Below are 17,723 nucleotides of genomic sequence, written 5' to 3' on the forward strand. Positions count from 1 at the left end.
TCGCTAACATGACGTTTTTTTCTCGAAGGGCCAGGCTCCCGCCCTGGCTCTCGCTCCATCATATCCATCTAACGTTACAGACAACCGTTCCGTTGATGCCTTCTGGGAGTGAGAGGTCAAGTGCGATCGGTCGTAATTACCGCTTATGCCTATAGATGCCGCTAAACACCACTAAACGAAAAAATATTGTTTCAAAGCAATGTACAGTTTTAACAGTTTTACAAATGTTATCAGATGTTATCGCGGGCCGCCAGAAATGTTTCCGCGGGCCGCCATTGGCCCGCGGGCCGCACTTTGAGAACCAATGATTTAGAGGCATAGAGACGTCGCGTAGACAGAGCTCTGGCCTGCGTGATCGTGTTTAACACTCCCTGTGGGAGGTCAGCGGATACCCGTTGATGGCCCACACGTGAAGGGACCATAGCTCAGGGTGGGGATGCCAAATCGAACCATTGGCTTGAGAAAGGAGATCCTTCCTCAGAGGCACTGGCCACGGGGGCGGTGCTTGCTAACTGCATCACAGCTGGGAACCAAGGCTGGCTCGTCCAGAGTGGCGCTATCAGCAGCACTGAGCATCCTTCCTCCATGATCCGCTCCACCACCAGGGTTAGGAGGGAGACAGGGGGAAAAGCATAAAGAGGACGACGATGCCACGAGTGGGTCAGGGCGTCCTTGCTTTTCGAGAAAAATTATGGACAGTGAGCGTTTCCCTGAGACGCAAACAGGTCTACTTCCGCTCTGCCGAATTTCCTCCACAGCAGTCGTACTGTCTGTGGGTGTAGAGACCATTCTCCTGTCGGAACGTGGTTCCTGGACAGTCTGTCTGTGCATCTTTCGAGGTAGTTTATGTGGAGGAGCTCTGACCATAGGCCAAAAGGCGGTCTGCCCTCGAGCAGCGCTCCACATCCTGCGTTGGATGCGTCCGTAGACACCACCCTCAGTCTCGAAAAAGTCCCCAGGCTTACACCTGAGTGGTACCAGTCTTTCGACCCCCAAGGGTTCAAAGCTGTGATGCACGCTTGATCGACCTTGAGGCGAAGATGACCGGTTGCCCACGCACTGTGAGGCACTCTCTCTTTGAGCCAGAACTGCAGTGGGCGCATGCGCAGCAGGCCCAGCTGGAAGACTGAAGATGCTGAGGCCATCAGACCCAGCATCTTTTGAAATCTCTTGAGAGGGGCTACAGCGCCGCAGCGGAAAGAGCTGACCGTGCTCTGAATATCCAGTGCGCTGGGGTGACAGCCATGCTGTCATCGACAGCGAGTTCAGTTCTATCCCCAGAAACAAAATAGTCTGACTGGGAAATAGCGAACTCTTTTCCCAGTTCACTGTTAAATCGAGATTGTCGAGGTGGTTCAGTAACATGGCTCTGTGCTCCACGATCTCTGTGTGAGATTGGGCTAGAATGAGCCAGTCGTCCAAATAATTCAACACTCGAACGCCCCTGAGTTTGAGGGGTGTGAGCGCTGCGTCCATGCACTTCGTAAATGTACGGGGTGCTAGAGACAAGCCGAACGGCAGGACTGTGTACTGATAAGCCTGACCCTCGAAGGCGAATCTCAAAAATCGCCTGTGACGTGACGCAATCTGTATTTGAAAATATGCGTCTTTTAGATCTATCGACACAAACCAGTCCCCTTGGCGAACATGCGCGAGGATTTTTCTGGTTGTGAGCATCTTGAACTGGCGCTTCATAAGCGATTTGTTCAGTTGCCGCAGATCTAGTATGGGTCTGAGAGCCCCGTCTTTTTTGGGTACTAGGAAGTATCTGCTGTAAAGACCCCCTTCGCTTTGAGCTTGAGATAAAGGTTCTATCGCCCCCTTGCTCAACAGTTTCTGAATTTCGGCTCGAAGTAGATGTGCTACATTCGAATCTACCGTGGTCTCGGCGCGCGGCGAGGGCGTCGGCGAAACTGCAGCGAATAGCCTTCTTTTATGATGTTTAGCACCCATTTCGAAATTCGGGTTAATAGGGGCTGAAGCGCGCTCTGATCGGCTTGCGATACAGCGGCTTCGGTGAGCTGTGACGTAAGCGTCATGCTCGTAACATCTGAGGCAGAGGCCGCGCTGATGACAGCGGGCAGAATGTCCGCGCTCGACCCCTCTACAGTGGTTAACCGGTAGGGGGAGGGCTGGACGAGTTCCACTGGAACTGTGATGCTTGTGTGTGGGTGTGGGCGCGGGGAAGCGGGCACATTTACCACCTTTATAGCATCGCTCGCCTGGGCAGAGCGCCTGAACGCCGGTTTCGTTTTTACAGAAACTGTGAAACTTGCAGGAGGTAGCATAAGTGGGCACTGAGTCGTGGGCACGTTTGCTACGTTTAGTGCGCAATCGACCTGAGTCGATTTTATATGCACAAGCCCTGTGTGTGGGGCTGTGCTTGTGTGTAGGGATGGGCACATTACAGTGGGCAGTCTTACTACACATGAAACACCATCGGCCGTGGCCGGGACACCAGAAAACACTTTAAGTTTCATACCTCAAAGCTAAATCCCCGGTTTAATTCCAAGTTTGATTTCCACCCTTCTGAAACAGCGGGAATTTTTCTGAAATCGCCTTATTTGTGATGTCATGATTTTCTTCCAAACGGCCCTTAACACGTGTATGTAAATAAAGCAGGTGTGCTTTTAACAACTCGTGTCTATCCATCAGTCAAAAGTTATGGAATAAGAATGCATGTATTCGTCTCATTTCACAACGGACTCTTCTTAATTATTCTTGACATGCTGCTGGTTTATCTTGCATCGAAAGCTACGGTAATGCCATTTTGTCCACGGAGGGAATCGTCGTACTTGCATTGGTTCATTTTAATCTGACTCATTTTAAGGCCATCTTGAGCAACAAAACACACACGATACATGCTGTAAAGGAGGGTGTGGATACAGTGCAATGCACTTTGCCAATCACAGCAGTGGACATTTATGTGTGTTTCTGATCGTGAGGAGCTAACCTCCAGAAACATAATATAAAAATCTGAAAATGCATTTCATGACCCCTTTAAAATAATTTATCAAATGTGTGTGGGACTTCTCTACTTCTATAACATTTGACCAAAATAAACCGTATTGACTAGGCTACTACATAAACCCCTAGCTTTGCACATAGTTCTTCTCAGAAAGGAGTTTTGAGATTACAGCTGATGGTTTGTGTATATATAAAAACATAGTTTGACAAGGGTTAGTAAATACTAAAATTATTTGTACATTATTTGTTTTTCATTTAACAGAATGCAGAAGGAAAAACCCACACTTTCCAGTTCCGTATCGCAAATGGAGGGATAAATAAAGTTGTATGTGATGCATCCAAAACTGTATTTGGAGCACTTAATGAGAATGTGCAATTTAAACGTTTTCATAAGGGGAAAGAAATAATAATCCTAAGATCCAAAGAACAAAACCATGAAGCAGCTGTAAAGACAGATTTCCCCTGCTGTCTTATTGAAGAAGATGAGACCTTACAAATAAACTTCAAAGATAAAAATAGTGCATCTACAAACCAGGAAACAACTACAGATACTGACCCTAAAAGCCTCACCTTTTACATCAGAACGAGAGGGATGAAAAAGAAAACAATAATGAAGAGCAATAAGGTTTTTTCAGACATTGACTATGTTTGTGTATTTGCACACAAAGGAAACACTTTTGAAAAGGCTCTTCAGCATGATGGCAGATTTAGTGATGACATCTCTGAAGATAACTGTGATCTCGTTGATGATGAAAAAAAAAAAAAATTCAATAAATTTGAAAGTAGATTATAGTAATGGCAAGAAATTCAAGTTAAAGTTACATTTTAAATGTAAAAAGCCACAAGCGCCTGTACTTGGTGACAAGAATGATGGCGAGTCTGTTAAACACAGTCAACATCTTGAGCATCATCTAAACTAAAGCCTATAGGCTACTCTCACCTGACCCCGCACCTGTTCGATGATTGATTAAAGCCGATGTTGTGAATTATTCGTTTAATTTGTGAACGAATCGTGACGAGTCATGGTCGACTCCATTGTGAGCGCGTTGCTGTTCGTGTCATACATGCTTTTTCCATAGGGCTTTTTCCCGGGACACACCAACCCGACGTAAAACGCGGCAAAGTTAGTTTTAGGTTCGATACTCACCGGCCACTGTTCTTTAGAGTCGCCAGTCTTACAAAGATATCAATACCATGATTTGTTTTTTTTGTTTGTTTTTTTTACAGATGGATGACAGCTCTGACAGTGATTTGGAGCCTGTGTTACCACCCAAAACCGTGGTAGGACACTTAAATGTTCTCATGTTTTACCATTATGGGATATCTTTTGACTATAGTTGCTCATCATATGATTGTAAGGATGATGAATTGGAGAGTGCAGTGGAGAACTGGGACCAACTTTAACTTTAAATTACACACAGTCATTTGTCTAATTTTTGTTATTCAGCTCTTGTTTTGTATACTATTAACTTAAATTATCATTGATCAAACAGTGAAAGACATTTTCTGAATGCATATAACATTTTTGTCTAAATGCTGTTTTACTTTTTCAATTGTGTTAATTTATTCTAAAAGTTTCTGAATCAATATTAAATAACTGCACTCGATGCTACTGTAATATATGTGTGACACGTTCAGAAGAACATTAGTCTGCTATTTAAAAAAATTATGCAGTAAAGATGGATGGTATTATTTATTTTTTTACATTAGCCAAATGTTTTTCATGTATTTACACATTCACTTCACTGAGTCCAATTGCATCACATTTTAATATGTTCATTTACTTGATACTGTAGAATATATAGCTATTCATAAATGCTTGAATAAGGCTTACAGCCTGATGCATTTAAAACACCATCACTTTAAGTATGGTAAAAGGTGTAAAGACGTGACTTCATCATTGACAGTGAGTGGTATTGGACACACACAATAATAACAAAGCTGTAAGAAATCAGACTATGATGAGGAACATAATATTTGATTGTTTATTTTCATTACTGTCACTACTTCCTGTCATACTTATTCACCGCCGTCAGCGTAAGCTCCTCCCACCTGCAGCGACACATACATGTGGACACATACATCCATGCTTTTGGATGGATGACAGCTCTGACAGTGATTTGGAGCCTGTGTTACCACCCAAAACCGTGGTAGGACACTTAAATGTTCTCATGTTTTACCATTATGGGATATCTTTTGACTATAGTTGTTCATCATATGATTGTAAGGATGATGAATTGGAGAGTGCAGTGGAGAACTGGGACCAACTTTAACTTTAAATTACACAGTCATTTGTCTAATTTTTGTTATTCAGCTCTTGTTTTGTATACTATTAACTTAAATTATCATTGATCAAACAGTGAAAGACATTTTCTGAATGCATATAACATTTTTGTCTAAATGCTGTTTTACTTTTTCAATTGTGTTAATTTATTATAAAAGTTTCTGAATCAATATTAAATAACTGCACTCGATGCTACTGACATGTTGAAGGATGATCTGTGCTTTTCTGGGATGACAAACCTGTATAGCAGCTCTTTTAATTATTTTCTTTTATTTGTGTTCTAGTTTTTTTTGTGTTTCCTTAATGCCTCAAATAAAAAATCCTGAGATTTAAAATTAATCCATCAGTAGACTAATCTGCATGAATTCAAAAACATAAAACACAATAAAGGGTCCACAAACGAGTTACTAGGAGTGCTGCTCGTGTTGAGAGGTATTCCTCTGGTGCTCTTCAGCTTGGAGATCCAAAATGTTTCCCAAATAAATAGTTCTGAGACACTCACAAGGAATATAAATTTAAAAAGCCTTTATTTAAACTTGGCTATCCATTAAAAACATGCCAACATGTTTCGGCCTCTGTGGCCTTCTTCAGGGCAAATTCAAAATGGCAGTCTATAATTAATTTTGGTTCTGAGAATAGACATGACTTTGTTTTCCTCACTGTAATTCCTACACAACTTGCAACATTCGGATGCAATAAACATTAAGGCAGAAATTCTGTAGTAGTGCGATTGTCCTGTCAGCCTAAAGTCGAGATAATCATTAGAGCGCCACCCTCAGGCTGAATAACGCAAGGACATTAGAATTCTGCCAATTGTACGTCTGTGTTCTGCGATTAGCATATAAAGCTTACAAAATGTTTATCATAAACTAAGATCCAGTATCTAATGTTTTTGTCACTAAATGACTCACCAAAGCACAAAAATAAAGAGCAAATGTGTTAATAGAAATGATTAAATTACAATTAATGCTAGCAACAGAATAACATAATATTAAGACTAATATTTGACTGTTACTAGTTTTAAGGTAACATTATATAAAAAAAAAAAAGTTAAAAATCTTTCTCATCTCATCATCATTTGTCCTATTCAAAGATACACGGAACGGCCAAAAACATGCCTGAAGAACCACCCAACAAAAAGCTGAAGCAGACCGAGCCTCAGAGTCGTGTAGGACAGGTGACTGTTATCCTTCTCATTTTCTCTGCTTAGACACTGCGTTGGCTTTAGGCTTAGTTGTAATAGAAATGTTTTTGTCTCTTTCAGAAAAAGCAGACTGCCAGAGACGATAAATCCGGGGAGACGTCACATAATGCTCAGGTAAGGTCATGATTTGTGTCTTTTGTTTTATAGTGTTTTAAGCCTTTGAAACAAAAAGCTTTAGGTAACTTTTTCACTATCTGCACTAGCCTACTAATATAAAATAATGTAAAATCACCAAATTACTTACTAACCAGTATATTAATCAAAACGCATGAAAGTTTAAATGAAATATGTCAGTTATCTGAAATTCTCAAAGCCAAAAATAAATAGAATAGCCACATTAACTAGAGCACTTTAATGTCTTTTGTACAACAGCAAAACAATGTAACAATGGCAGTATTATCTTATCTTATAACAAGAAGATAATGCTGAATTTCACATTTTTATTAGAAATGGCAATGACACTTAAACTTCTTAAAAAGTCTTAAACTTTCTTTGTCCATTTTGCAGGAAAGAATTGGTTCAACCACGTCAGAAACAGGAAGAGTTATTAAGGAAGAGAAGCCCTCAAAAAGTGATCATGCGCTGCAGCTGGTACGTTTCATTCGTCATATCAAGTTTCATACCTCAAAGCTAAATCCCCAGTTTAATTCCGAGTTTGATTTCCACCCTTCTGAAACAGCGGGAATTTTTCTGAAATCGCCTTATTTGTGATGTCGTGATTTTCTTCCAAACGGCCCTTAACACGTGTATGTAAATAAAGCAGGTGTGCTTTTAACAACTCGTGTCTATCCATCAGTCAAAAGTTATGGAATAAGAATGTATTCGTCTCATTTCACAACGGACTCTTCTTAATTATTCTTGACATGCTGCTGGTTTATCTTGCATCGAAAGCTACGGTAATGCCATTTTGTCCACGGAGGGAATCGTCGTACTTGCATTGGTTCATTTTAATCTGACTCATTTTAAGGCCATCTTGAGCAACAAAACACACACGATACATGCTGTAAAGGAGGGTGTGGATACAGTGCAATGCACTTTGCCAATCACAGCAGTGGACATTTATGTGTGTTTCTGATCGCGAGGAGCTAACCTCCAGAAACATAATATAAAAATCTGAAAATGCATTTCATGACCCCTTTAAAATAATTTATCAAATGTGTGTGGGACTTCTCTACTTCTATAACATTTGACCAAAATAAACCGTATTGACTACTACATAAATCCCCAGCTTTGCACATAGTTCTTCTCAGAAAGGAGTTTTGAGATTACTGCTGATGGTTTGTGTATATATAAAAACATAGTTTGACAAGGGTTAGTAAATACTAAAATTATTTGTACATTATTTGTTTTTCATTTAACAGAATGCAGAAGGAAAAACCCACACTTTCCAGTTCCGTATCGCAAATGGAGGGATAAATAAAGTTGTATGTGATGCATCCAAAACTGTATTTGGAGCACTTAATGAGAATGTGCAATTTAAACGTTTTCATAAGGGGAAAGAAATAATAATCCTAAGATCCAAAGAACAAAACCATGAAGCAGCTGTAAAGACAGATTTCCCCTGCTGTCTTATTGAAGAAGATGAGACCTTACAAATAAACTTCAAAGATAAAAATAGTGCATCTACAAACCAGGAAACAACTACAGATACTGACCCTAAAAGCCTAGTCACCTTTTACATCAGAACGAGAGGGATGAAAAAGAAAACAATAATGAAGAGCAATAAGGTTTTTTCAGACATTGACTATGTTTGTGTATTTGCACACAAAGGAAACACTTTTGAAAAGGCTCTTCAGCATGATGGCAGATTTAGTGATGACATCTCTGAAGATAACTGTGATCTCGTTGATGATGAAAAAAAATCAATTCAATAAATTTGAAAGTAGATTATAGTAATGGCAAGAAATTCAAGTTAAAGTTACATTTTAAATGTAAAAAGCCACAAGCGCCTGTACTTGGTGACAAGAATGATGGCGAGTCTGTTAAACACAGTCAACATCTTGAGCATCATCTAAACTAAAGCCTATAGGCTACTCTCACCTGACCCCGCACCTGTTCGATGATTGATTAAAGCCGATGTTGTGAATTATTCGTTTAATTTGTGAACGAATCGTGACGAGTCATGGTCGATTCCATTGTGAGCGCGTTGCTGTTCGTGTCATACATGCTTTTTCCATAGGGCTTTTTCCCGGGACACACCAACCCGACGTAAAACGCGGCAAAGTTAGTTTTAGGTTCGATACTCACCGGCCACTGTTCTTTAGAGTCGCCAGTCTTACAAAGATATCAATACCATGATTTTTTTTTTTTTTTTTTTTTTTTACAGATGGATGACAGCTCTGACAGTGATTTGGAGCCTGTGTTACCACCCAAAACCGTGGTAGGACACTTAAATGTTCTCATGTTTTACCATTATGGGATATCTTTTGACTATAGTTGCTCATCATATGATTGTAAGGATGATGAATTGGAGAGTGCAGTGGAGAACGTCTCGGGTTACGACTGTAACCCTTGTTCCCTGAGAAAGGGAACGAGAACTGCGTCGAACGACACTTTGGGGGAAGCCCCTCAACGTAGCGCCTCTGAAGCATGAATGAAAACTAAGCCAATCCTGATTGGTGTTGCGAAATGACGTAATGTGTGACGACACAAGCGGAAGCTACAAAGGGATGCCAGCACACAACCAGAGTTAGCTTCTGTGATGAAGCAAGCGCTCCAGGCAGGGGAGGCGTGGCGACGTGACGCAGTTCTCGTTCCCTTTCTCAGGGAACAAGGGTTACAGTCGTAACCCGAGACGTTCCCTTTCGAGGGAACTAGAACTGCGTCGAACGACACTTTGGGGGAACGAGTACCCACTATGCCACAACGAGCCCTGCCTGTCCCAGTGTGAAGCTGCGCACAGGCACACTTAGGACGAGAGCACAAGGGTGCCAGGTGTAGATGGAATGTCCAGGCTATAAAACCGAATGAAGGTGTGAGGGGTGGCCCATCCTGCTGCATCGCAGACTTCCTGGATCGGGGCCCCTGAAAGGAGGGCTCTAGAAGACGCCATGGCTCTGGTCGAATGAGCCCTCACGGCCAAAGGTGAAGGCAAACTGCGCACCTGGTAGGCCATCGATATAGCTTGAACAATCCAGTTGCTAATGGTTTGCTTGGAAGCGGGAAGCCCCTTCTTGGGCGACCCGAAACACACTAGCAACTGGTCTGACTTCCGCCACGAAGAGGACCTCTGAACATATAATTTAAGTGCTCTGACAGGGCAGAGCAGATGAAGTCTCTCCTCATCCGCCGTCACGTGAGGTGGGGGATGAAAAGCCTGCAGAACCGTAGGCCGTGCCACATTAGATGGCACCTTAGGCAAATAGCCCGGCCTAGGATGAAGGATAGCTTTAATGTCGCCTGGAGCAAACTCCAGGCACCCATTGGAAATAGAGAGCGCCTGAAGATCTCCTACCCTCCTCAGAGAAGTAATAGCCAACAAAAAAAACACCTTTAGGGAAAGGTTCTTGGCCTCAGCCGACTCCAGAGGTTCGAAGGGGGCCTCGGCCAGCCCTTCGAGAACCACCGCCAGGTCCCAAGTGGGAACCCTGGTACGAGCCGCAGGTCTCATCCTCCAAGCCCCACGGAGGAAACGTACGACCAACTGATGTCTCCCCAGAGGCCCATCACCCAGAGGAGCGTGGAAAGCCGCAATGGCAGCCACGTACACCTTGAGTGTGGACGGGGTAAGACCAGCTGAGAAGCGATCTTGGAGGAACTCCAGTACTGAAGCCATTGGGCAGTTAACTGGGTCCACCTCACGCTCTCTACACCAAGTGGTGAAAACATTCCACTTTAGGCCGTACAATTTCCTCGTGGAGGGAGCTCTAGAGCTGAGTATGGTCTCCACTACTCCTGCTGACAGGCCGGCCTCTCAGTACTGTGCCCCCTCAGGGGCCAGACCCACAGTTTCCATAACTCCGGCCGAGGGTGAAATATTGTGCCCTCTGCCTGCGTCAGCAGATCCCTCCTGATGGGAATCTCCCATGGAGGGCCTTCCAGGAGCGATATTATGTTGGAGAACCATACTCGGGCCGGCCACAACGGGGCTACCAACAGTAGACTGATCCCGTCGCGACAGACCCTCTCTAGAACTCCCGGGAGCAGAGCGATCGGGGGAAATGCGTACAGACGCAGCCTCGGCCACGTCTGCACCATGGCATCCAACCCCAGCGGGGCTGGATAAGTGAGGGAAAACCACAGTGGACAGTGGGTCGTCTCTCGAGACGCAAATAGATCCACTTCCACTGGGCCGAACCTCTGACATATTGACTCCACCACATCGGGGTGGAGTCTCCATTCCCCGGGCCTCAGCCCCTGCCTCGACAGGATGTCTGCTCCCTGATTTTGAATCCCCGGGATGTATGTTGCTCTGAGAGACAACAGTTTCCCTTGGGACCACAGGAGGATCTGGTGCGCCAGTCTGCATAGAGGGCGAGACCTCAGACCCCCTTGATGGTTTATATAGGCCACTGCTGACATATTGTCTGACCTCACAAGGACATGATGACCCCTGAGGTCCGGCAGGAAGCTCCTCAGAGCCCGGGACACCGCCAACATTTCCAGGCAATTTATGTGCCAGGAGGAATGATGGTCCTGCCATAGGCCTGTCATAAAGCGGCCGTCCATGACCGCGCCCCAACCCGTGAGGGAGGCGTCTGTCGAAACGGTTTTCCGGCGACATGACGCTCCCAACGCGGGACCTTGGGACAGAAACCAAGCATTTTTCCACATAGATAGGGAACGAAGGCATCTGCGTGTAACCCTGATCATGCGGAATGGGTTCCCCTTCGGGGAGAACCCCTTGGTTTTCAACCACCACTGCAGGGCCCTCATGTGCAGCAGGCCAAATGGAATGATGTTGGATGCTGCTGCCATGAGACCCAACACTCTCTGAAAGTGTTTGACAGTGATGGCTTGGCCTAGCTTTATCCTGGTCACTGTGGCCAGGATGGACTCGATCCGTGCAGGTCTGTACCCCTTTTGAATGGTGCGCAGGGCCCAAGGAGAAATATTCGTGAGATTTTTCCACGCATCGTAATATTTTACCAAGGGAACCAGCCTCTCGAGGCTGGCTTCGGGTATCGATCGGGATTCGTTCGCGACCCCCTGAAGCCGATCTCCGGCAGGGTTCGACCAAAAACGATTCTCGATGGGTGAACGCGACCGCTGCCTGGCCGCAGGCCTGAGGGGCGGACAGAGCAGCCTGCGTTCGCTGGAAACCGATGCGTCCCGAAGCGCTCTCAACGGCGGGAAGTCGACATCGATCGCTCCGCCACGGGTGGGGCCGCCCGCAGAGAACCTAGGCTGGCTAGGATCTCTTTGACGAAGCCTTTTTAGCCTGCAGGACGGCCCTCAGGTCGCCCTGCTTCTGTTGAGGCTTCGCCTGAGAGTGCCGTCTATGCCCCCAAGCTCCTTGAGGGGGGGCTCTAGACGAGACACTCTGCTTTTGCGCCTGTCTATAGGTGGAGGTGCTGGTGGATGGCTGCGGCTGCCCGCTAGGGGCAGACTTCTTAGATTTGGAGCGGCGAGGGAGGTATTGTTTGAAGGCTGCAGACTGTTTCTTCGCCTCCTGAAACCTGTCGACGACCGTACTGACAGCGTCGCCGAACAGGCCAGAAGACGAAATCGGGGCATCAAGGAGGAAAGCCCTGTCTTTCTCCTTGATGCCTGATAAATTCAACCATAGATGTCTCTCCGAGACCACCATTGCCGCCATGGAACGGCCGATAGCGCGGGCCGTTTCCTTGGTGACTCGGAGAGACAAGTCTGCAGCCTTCCTCAACTCCGCAATATCATCCGGAGTTGGACCCTCGCCCTCATCAATATCTTTAAGAAGGTCGGCCTGGTACGCTTGAAGTACTGCCATGGTGTGCAGACTAGCGCCAGCCCGACCCGCAGCCATATAAGCCCTGCCCACTAAGGATGATGTGTCCCGACAAGGTTTAGTGGGCAGCACCGGGGTTTTTAGGGATGATGCAGATTCGGGGGATAAATAAGTAGCCAGTGGCTGTTCCACCGAAGGCATCATCCCATAACCGTTCTCTCGCGCCCCCAGGATGTTACTATAATTTAAAATAGGGGGGTTGGACACGCGAGCAGAGTGTGGTCTGTTCCACGATTTACACAACTCATTGTGTAAATCGGGAAAGAACGGTAAACCCCGGTGATGAGGTTGTTCTCTGTGCTGCAGGAAACGCTCGTCCAACTTGCTTTTAACCAACGTTTCCTGCCTTTCATGTGGGCAATCTATATTTAAACGGGCCACTGCACGAGAAACAACCTCCACCAGCTCCTCATATGCGGGGACATGGGGTGGCGAGTCATCCCCGAAATCCCCGCCCTCGATGCTGAGCACGTCTACTTCCTCGGAAGCAGACAGCTCGAGCAACGGGTTCTCCACTCGTGCGGAAGAAGCCGCGGGGCGGGCTTCCGCGCGAGGCGGGAGAACATCGGAACTGGCAGAGGAATCCTGAGAACGTGCCTCGGCAGTCTCAGGATCCCCTGTCAGATCCATCTGCGAGCCCCATGAAGAGCGTTGCCGCACCGCATCAGCGAACGCGGGTCCCGCACCACGGGGCTCGCGAGCCTGGCCATCTTCATCAAAAATAGCCAGACGGGAGCGCAGCACACGGATTGATAGAGACTCACAATCCTCGCAAGCAGCCCCCTCGAGAGCTGCCCGCGCGTGCTGCACTCCCAAACAATGCACGCACATTCGGTGTGTGTCCCTACCCGTGATATAACGAGGACAGGGATGCACACACCGTCTGTAACTTGCACTCGCCATCATACACTTTTTATATATGTTTTGCTTGAGAACAGACAATACAACACCAAATAAGACACACAGAGACAGAGAGCGCTTGCTGAAGAACAGAAAGCTAACTCTGGTTGTGTGCCGGCATCCCTTTGTAGCTTCCGCTTGTGTCGTCACACATTACGTCATTTCGCAACACCAATCAGGATTGGCTTAGTTTTCATTCATGCTTCAGAGGCGCTACGCTGAGGGGCTTCCCCCAAAGTGTCGTTCGACGCAGTTCGAGTTCCCTCGAAAGGGAACTGGGACCAACTTTAACTTTAAATTACACACAGTCATTTGTCTAATTTTTGTTATTCAGCTCTTGTTTTGTGTACTATTAACTTAAATTATCATTGATCAAACAGTGAAAGACATTTTCTGAATGCATATAACATTTTTGTCTAAATGCTGTTTTACTTTTTCAATTGTGTTAATTTATTCTAAAAGTTTCTGAATCAATATTAAATAACTGCACTCGATGCTACTGTAATATATGTGTGACACGTTCAGAAGAACATTAGTCTGCTATTTAAAAAAATTATGCAGTAAAGATGGATGGTATTATTTATTTTTTTACATTAGCCAAATGTTTTTCATGTATTTACACATTCACTTCACTGAGTCCAATTGCATCACATTTTAATATGTTCATTTACTTGATACTGTAGAATATATAGCTATTCATAAATGCTTGAATAAGGCTTACAGCCTGATGCATTTAAAACACCATCACTTTAAGTATGGTAAAAGGTGTAAAGACGTGACTTCATCATTGACAGTGAGTGGTATTGGACACACACAATAATAACAAAGCTGTAAGAAATCAGACTATGATGAGGAACATAATATTTGATTGTTTATTTTCATTACTGTCACTACTTCCTGTCATACTTATTCACCGCCGTCAGCGTAAGCTCCTCCCACCTGCAGCGACACATACATGCTTTTGGATGGATGACAGCTCTGACAGTGATTTGGAGCCTGTGTTACCACCCAAAACCGTGGTAGGACACTTAAATGTTCTCATGTTTTACCATTATGGGATATCTTTTGACTATAGTTGTTCATCATATGATTGTAAGGATGATGAATTGGAGAGTGCAGTGGAGAACTGGGACCAACTTTAACTTTAAATTACACAGTCATTTGTCTAATTTTTGTTATTCAGCTCTTGTTTTGTATACTATTAACTTAAATTATCATTGATCAAACAGTGAAAGACATTTTCTGAATGCATCTAAATGTTTTGTCTAAATGCTGTTTTACTTTTTCAATTGTGTTAATTTATTATAAAAGTTTCTGAATCAATATTAAATAACTGCACTCGATGCTACTGACATGTTGAAGGATGATCTGTGCTTTTCTGGGATGACAAACCTGTATAGCAGCTCTTTTAATTATTTTCTTTCTTTTATTTGTGTTCTAGTTTTTTTGTGTTTCCTTAATGCCTCAAATAAAAAATCCTGAGATATAAAATTTATCCATCAGTAGACTAATCTGCATGAATTCAAAAACCTAAAACACAATAAAGGGTCCACAAACGAGTTACTAGGAGTGCTGCTCGTGTTGAGAGGTATTCCTCTGGTGCTCTTCAGCTTGGAGATCCAAAATGTTTCCCAAATAAATAGTTCTGAGACACTCACAAGGAATATAAATGTAAAAAGCCTTTATTTAAACTTGGCTATCCATTAAAAACATGCCAACATGTGTTGTGGAAATTATTCTATTTGAAAAGTGAGGAGGAAAAACAGACAAGTGGAACCTTCGAAAAGTCAAAGTATCAAAAGTTTATTTCTTGCAAGAAATTGGCATTCACATACAGAGAACGTCTGATATGAGAAGGCAAAGGTCAGTCCCTTTTGCCAAGATTATATACCCTCAACACATCCTGAGTGGGTTGCATCTTGTCATAAAGATTTGTCTCGTTTACCTTAAAAGGAAACGTCTGTATACGTCCGTGTTCAAGATCTCGTCTAATCATAAATTCTATCTGAACAGAACAATGCCCTGTCTGCCCAAAAAACCCCCTCTCTCAGCCCCTGCTCTTTTCACACCTATTGCCTATCTTTAGTTCGAACAAAGCTGCGCACATATTTTTCACACTTATAGTACACATAGTCTTCACTTGACCCAGTGAACATTTTGTTCCTTCAAGCTAGTTCTAACTCATACATTTATAAAAACTTAGTTTTATATCTTTAATAATGTGCTTCTGATTATATTCTTTTAAATGCTTAAATAATGTGCTTCTGATTATATTCTTTTAAATGCTTATGAGTAAATGAAAGTTCAACGTTAATACAAGTCGTATATATTCAAAAACACATCTAAAGTAAAATAAACACATCTAAAGTAAAATAAACACATCTAAAGTAAAATAAACACATCTAAAGTAAATGAAACACATCTAGAGTAAAAGAAACACATCTAGGATTAAAATTTCCACCACATTCCACCCCATGTTCATCCAAAGAACATACACACAATTTGACATTTACTTCTCCATAACCATAGTAATTTACAACAGGTAAACTTTTCCCATGGTCATTTCATTTCTTAATCAAACTCATGTTCGTTCTCGGTCGCCTCATCTTCATCCATTCTAACCTCAACTTCATTTGCTGGTTCTCTACGTATCATGGTCACGTATTCCCCTTCAGTCATCCTAAACATCGTAGCAGTCACTGTCTTAGTAGTGACTGCTGAAATGCAATTTACAAGACATGGGGTCATCAAAATCAAAATAAAAATTAAACATGCTATTGGCACAACAGTACTAATCATCCATTTCATCCACTCCTGCAGGCTTGAAAACCAAACATCTAGTGAAGTTGTCATGTCTCCTGGAGTGGCTACTGCCATTTTCATGTGCTCTATTATGTTTGTTACATTTTGATAGACGTCAGGCAAGTTGAAACAACAAGAGGTTCCTAACATTTTGCACACGCCCCCACGTTCTGACGTGATCATGTCTAAAACCAGACGATGTTGAATGACAGCTTCCCTAATTCCTCTAAGTGCAGTGTTTAATTTTCCCAACGCATCTTCAGTCTCGTTAGCTAAGCGTAATACCTGCCAGGCTAAGCCACTTATTTTTAGTAAGCTAGCAGCAGTGCCTCCCCCCAAAAGGAAAGACCATCCTGTCATAGATACTCTGCTTGTCCAAGGGTCCCAAAGTTTGGTACCTTGAAACATCAGAGGCATTTTCTCATCAGCTAAACTTCTTTTTGGTCTCACAGAGTTTTGCTCATAGTCGTCATGTTCTTTATTGAAATAAACTTCCGTTCCTGCATCTAACAGTCCTGGATAACAGCACCCCATCCATTTTCTAGGAAGGTAGTGGAATGCCGTTTGGCCACATACCCACACTGTTCCAGCCGTAGTTTCCCTTAGATCATCGTCGTCACCTGGACACTCAATAAATGTACCATCCGATGTTACACACTTGTTATTACTCATGATTATCGTAGTTTTACAGTGAGATGTACCTGCCATTATAGCCCCAGTTTGCTTTTCTAATTTACATAGACATACGTCGCCTAATTGTGGTTTTACTGCCCATACATTGTCAAAGCCCCTAGTACTATGTTCTGATGGGTTCTGACACCTGACCCCCTTTGCAGACTTTGATCTGATTGCTGCAGAGTTGTCCCCATTTAGTAATTTCCACATAGCACACGGAATTAATCCAATTAGCTCACCTAAATTAGCCGATCTTAATGGATGGACCTTCCAGGTCCTATCCATTCGCAGACACCACCAGCATGATTGGTTAATAGCCAAAGCTTGTCGTTGAAGTAAACTTAACATGCATGCTCTATTGCCCTCACATTGTATTCTACTGTGCGTAATAGTTGTGTCCTCATGATGCAAATTAAGCTGTTTTTCTAATTCAGCGTCTTCTTCTTCTGGTATGCTAGTGTGAGTTATTAGTTCAGACAGACTATGGGTTGTCGGTGGCGGATCTACCATTGCAATTTCTATTGGGACATAAGTGTCAGTACCTGCAGTCCACCAAGCACAGTAAAATTTCCCCTCCCACAGAGTTGCGCCATCATCTCCTGTGGACAAAGTAACTTTCAGTTTGGTTTTAGAATTTTCAGTGATTTCTTCAATTTTCACAAGGTCGGACATACTTTTAGCGCTATTACCCTGAGGTGAGGCATACCCTGCCTTTGCCAATAGACCCTCACTGACAGCTTCCTGATTACCCCCGTACACATCTCGCCATCCACACGGATCTTTACAAAAATACATGGCTTTACCCCATTTGTACAAACGGTCCGGATTATACCCAGGTCCTGCTGCTGAAATAGGGTCACATATTATGATTATCTTACTTCTTTTCCCCTTTGTCATTTTCACCTTTATGTTACCTTCCTGTGCTAGGCCCATGGCCAGGTTAGTTAAGAGGATAAGCTTTAGTA

General features: G+C 43.7%; 2 protein-coding genes across 3 annotated transcripts in view; both read left to right on the top strand.

Moving 5' to 3' along the window:
• Window positions 1-17,723, top strand: part of osmr (oncostatin M receptor) — a 599,178-nt gene that overhangs the window by 470,483 nt on the left and 110,972 nt on the right. The gene's annotated exons all lie outside the window — the stretch shown is intronic.
• Window positions 1-17,723, top strand: part of LOC306996346 (serine protease FAM111B-like) — a 51,110-nt gene that overhangs the window by 10,785 nt on the left and 22,602 nt on the right. The window contains exons 4-10 of the mRNA XM_079608736.1: window positions 4,195-4,248; window positions 5,004-5,117; window positions 6,345-6,428; window positions 6,516-6,569; window positions 6,963-7,046; window positions 8,782-8,835; window positions 14,205-14,300. Coding sequence (XP_079464862.1) covers window positions 4,195-4,248; window positions 5,004-5,117; window positions 6,345-6,428; window positions 6,516-6,569; window positions 6,963-7,046; window positions 8,782-8,835; window positions 14,205-14,300 — 540 coding nt within the window. The remainder of the gene's footprint in view (window positions 1-4,194; window positions 4,249-5,003; window positions 5,118-6,344; window positions 6,429-6,515; window positions 6,570-6,962; window positions 7,047-8,781; window positions 8,836-14,204; window positions 14,301-17,723) is intronic.

The sequence above is a fragment of the Phoxinus phoxinus genome (genome assembly GCF_949152265.1).
Source record: "Phoxinus phoxinus genome assembly, chromosome: 3".
Taxonomy (NCBI): domain Eukaryota; kingdom Metazoa; phylum Chordata; class Actinopteri; order Cypriniformes; family Leuciscidae; genus Phoxinus; species Phoxinus phoxinus.